Source organism: Necator americanus, chromosome I (assembly GCF_031761385.1).
Source record: "Necator americanus strain Aroian chromosome I, whole genome shotgun sequence".
Taxonomy (NCBI): Eukaryota; Metazoa; Nematoda; class Chromadorea; order Rhabditida; family Ancylostomatidae; genus Necator; species Necator americanus.
In genome coordinates this window covers 3,173,571-3,176,099 of record NC_087371.1, presented here as the reverse complement: position 1 = coordinate 3,176,099, position 2,529 = coordinate 3,173,571, and the positions used below count along the sequence as shown (strand labels likewise).

The window sequence follows — 2,529 nt, the reverse complement described above, 5'->3', positions numbered from 1 at the left end:
TCTTCCCACATTCTCATGCACTTCAGAAAATTGTGAGCCGAAGACATCCGTAAAATGTCAAATGGACGGCTTCCCTGATCCTCGTAACTGCACAAAATGCATCTGTCCAAGTGGATTCGGCGGTGATCTTTGTGATCAAAAAGTAATAGTTCATCCTTAATACTCCTACATACTCAGAGCTGTTTTTCAAAAACAGTATTTAGCCATCTGGATGCGGTCAAGTACTAAATGCGACTGCAGTCTACTAAACTCTAGAAGATACACTTGGTAATTTCTACCAAGGTCGAGTGAGAGAAGACTTTACAAAGTGCAACTATTGGATCCAGGTTCACCAAGCTTCACACCAGGGCTTGGGTTGATGGCTGCTTTTATGCTGGGGTGGAAATTAAAACTCATAAAGATCTTCGCCTTACTGGTTACAGGTTAGACAATATTAGTGTTTAATTCAAATGAAGGCTACTTAATTGGTTTCTCAGCTGAGAATTTAGATTCTGTGCTCCAGAAGATAAGGGCGTCACTTTGGTGTCAAACTACCACATCGTTCCCGTGATCACATACAATCGAATCCATGAAACTCAAACGGTCCTGAAGTACAGAATCGGTAGAATATCGTTGTAATAGCGTTAGATGTAACGTTATATGTAGAAATGTAACGTATTGGAGATAGTAAGTTTACAATAGAAACAGTCTTCTCGGTAATAAAATGAAGCTAGTAATTAGGGTTATCTATTCCATGATTATTGCTTTCAGCCCCTGATGATCAAACGGAAAATACTACGGAGCAACGAAAGGCAACGAAAAAACCAGAGGCAAGCTTAGACTGTAAAGATGATGAACGGTATGTAGTTTACTGTAAGACTACTATATTCTTAGCATTCCACAATTGTCAAATTTTTCAGTTTCTGCCCTCAAATGATGAAGCTGAAAGACTACTGCAACAGCAACCATTATTCAAAACGCTTAAAAGAAAGAATATGCAAAAAATCATGTAAATTATGCAGGATGATTACAATCACTACAAATGAACGATTTCAAGCGTCAGCCTTGTAAAATAGTCTTTGAATTGACGTATCAGCAGTCCAAGCTCATTTATCAATACACATTTGGAACAAATAGGTCCTGACACCTACATCCTTAATGCAATCCTTACAAATTTCTAGCTGGGCAGTCTTATTCTAAAGCAACAAGCAACAAGTTTCTTTTATAAGTTCGCAGTTTCTGTGAACAGTATCACTAATCTCTTGGCAAGGTAGAATTCTTACCACCTATTTTCTCAACACTGAGAGCACCAAGGAAAACCCCTTTTTGTAATAAGAATCTAGCTTCAGATGATATCGACTTGATTAGAAATGGGAGGGAAAAGGATCGCCCCCTTCATTCTACAAATACATGTCAGAATATCAAATAAGATTCCCGACAATTCCTCATTACCGAGGTTTCAGTGTCCACACTTAGTGATTCCTCGAAAGTTCATGGAAGATTGAAAATTCCCAGACATCTATTATTCCACACACACAATACCAGTGCTGACGATTTGAACCCATGTGCACTGTTCTGCTCTCGAACTGATAACATTGCTAGTTACACTCGTACTACATACAGCTAGCCATGTTTTTGTTGGCCATTCTAGCCACCTCGGTCGTTGGGTCCCACCTCGTCGTTGTCGCGGTAGCTACACCGCACCGCTTTGAATGCAGGGACGTTTATTAGTCCATTTTTTCTGCTGATTATTCTCGTCCACGTTCCAATCCCCTAAAAAGTCCTAAAAAGGTAGCATAAACACATTATTATTCGTTACTGCACTTTTTTGTTGGCCATTCCAGCCCACCTTCTCAACGCCATAAAAATGAGTACACAGGCCGCGTTAACATTAAAGGACAGCAGGAAGCTCCAGTCAATCTGTGTTTGATAGATGTCGAAAAACAGTGAATAGGAAAAACAAAATGAATAGGATGAACATTTCGAAAAACAAGTGGGCCTAGAGCTTAAACAAGTTTGGGAATTAGAAATCGCCTTCCTTTCGTTTCACCAAGTTTTTTTTGGGTATTAACAGAAACTCACCTATAAAATTTCTATAAGTGGTGATGATCCTCTGCGTAAGATCAATTAAATAGCCGCAGAGAGGCAGTCGTGTTTATCTGTGATACGTAAACACAGTCAGTAAATTTTTTTTCTGCAAAATATTTCATTACAAACCGAAGAAAGCGGAATTCATCGCTTGTGACACTTTTAATCAAAAGACGTCCATCCCCACATGGAGAACATCTACACTTACTTTATTGGGTCAAGTAAATGAGGAAAAGGCAAATTTTATATTTCTTTCTCTACTTTGATATGAGTAGAATTCAGAAGATATAGGAGACTCTTGAATACGATTATGCTGTGCTCTTTATACTGTTGGTTCATTAGCTTAATGATTTTGTTGACGTCGATTTCTTCATTGTTATCAATTACAGTAAACTTCAGATTGTTCGTCTTAAATTACCATGAATACTAATAACTTTATAACCGATCTTTGTCGAGTGTTAA

At 38.3% G+C, this 2,529-nt stretch overlaps 1 protein-coding gene across 1 annotated transcript; it reads left to right on the top strand.

The window, feature by feature from the left end:
- Positions 1–211: 211 nt before the first annotated feature.
- RB195_004338 (uncharacterized protein) lies at positions 212–1,050 on the top strand (the record flags this gene model as incomplete). Its single annotated transcript, XM_064182139.1, has 5 exons — positions 212–267; positions 327–422; positions 489–601; positions 751–838; positions 900–1,050. The coding sequence occupies 5 exons, from the start codon at positions 212–214 to the stop codon at positions 1,048–1,050; spliced, it is 504 nt and encodes a 167-aa protein (XP_064033406.1).
- Positions 1,051–2,529: the final 1,479 nt, after the last annotated feature.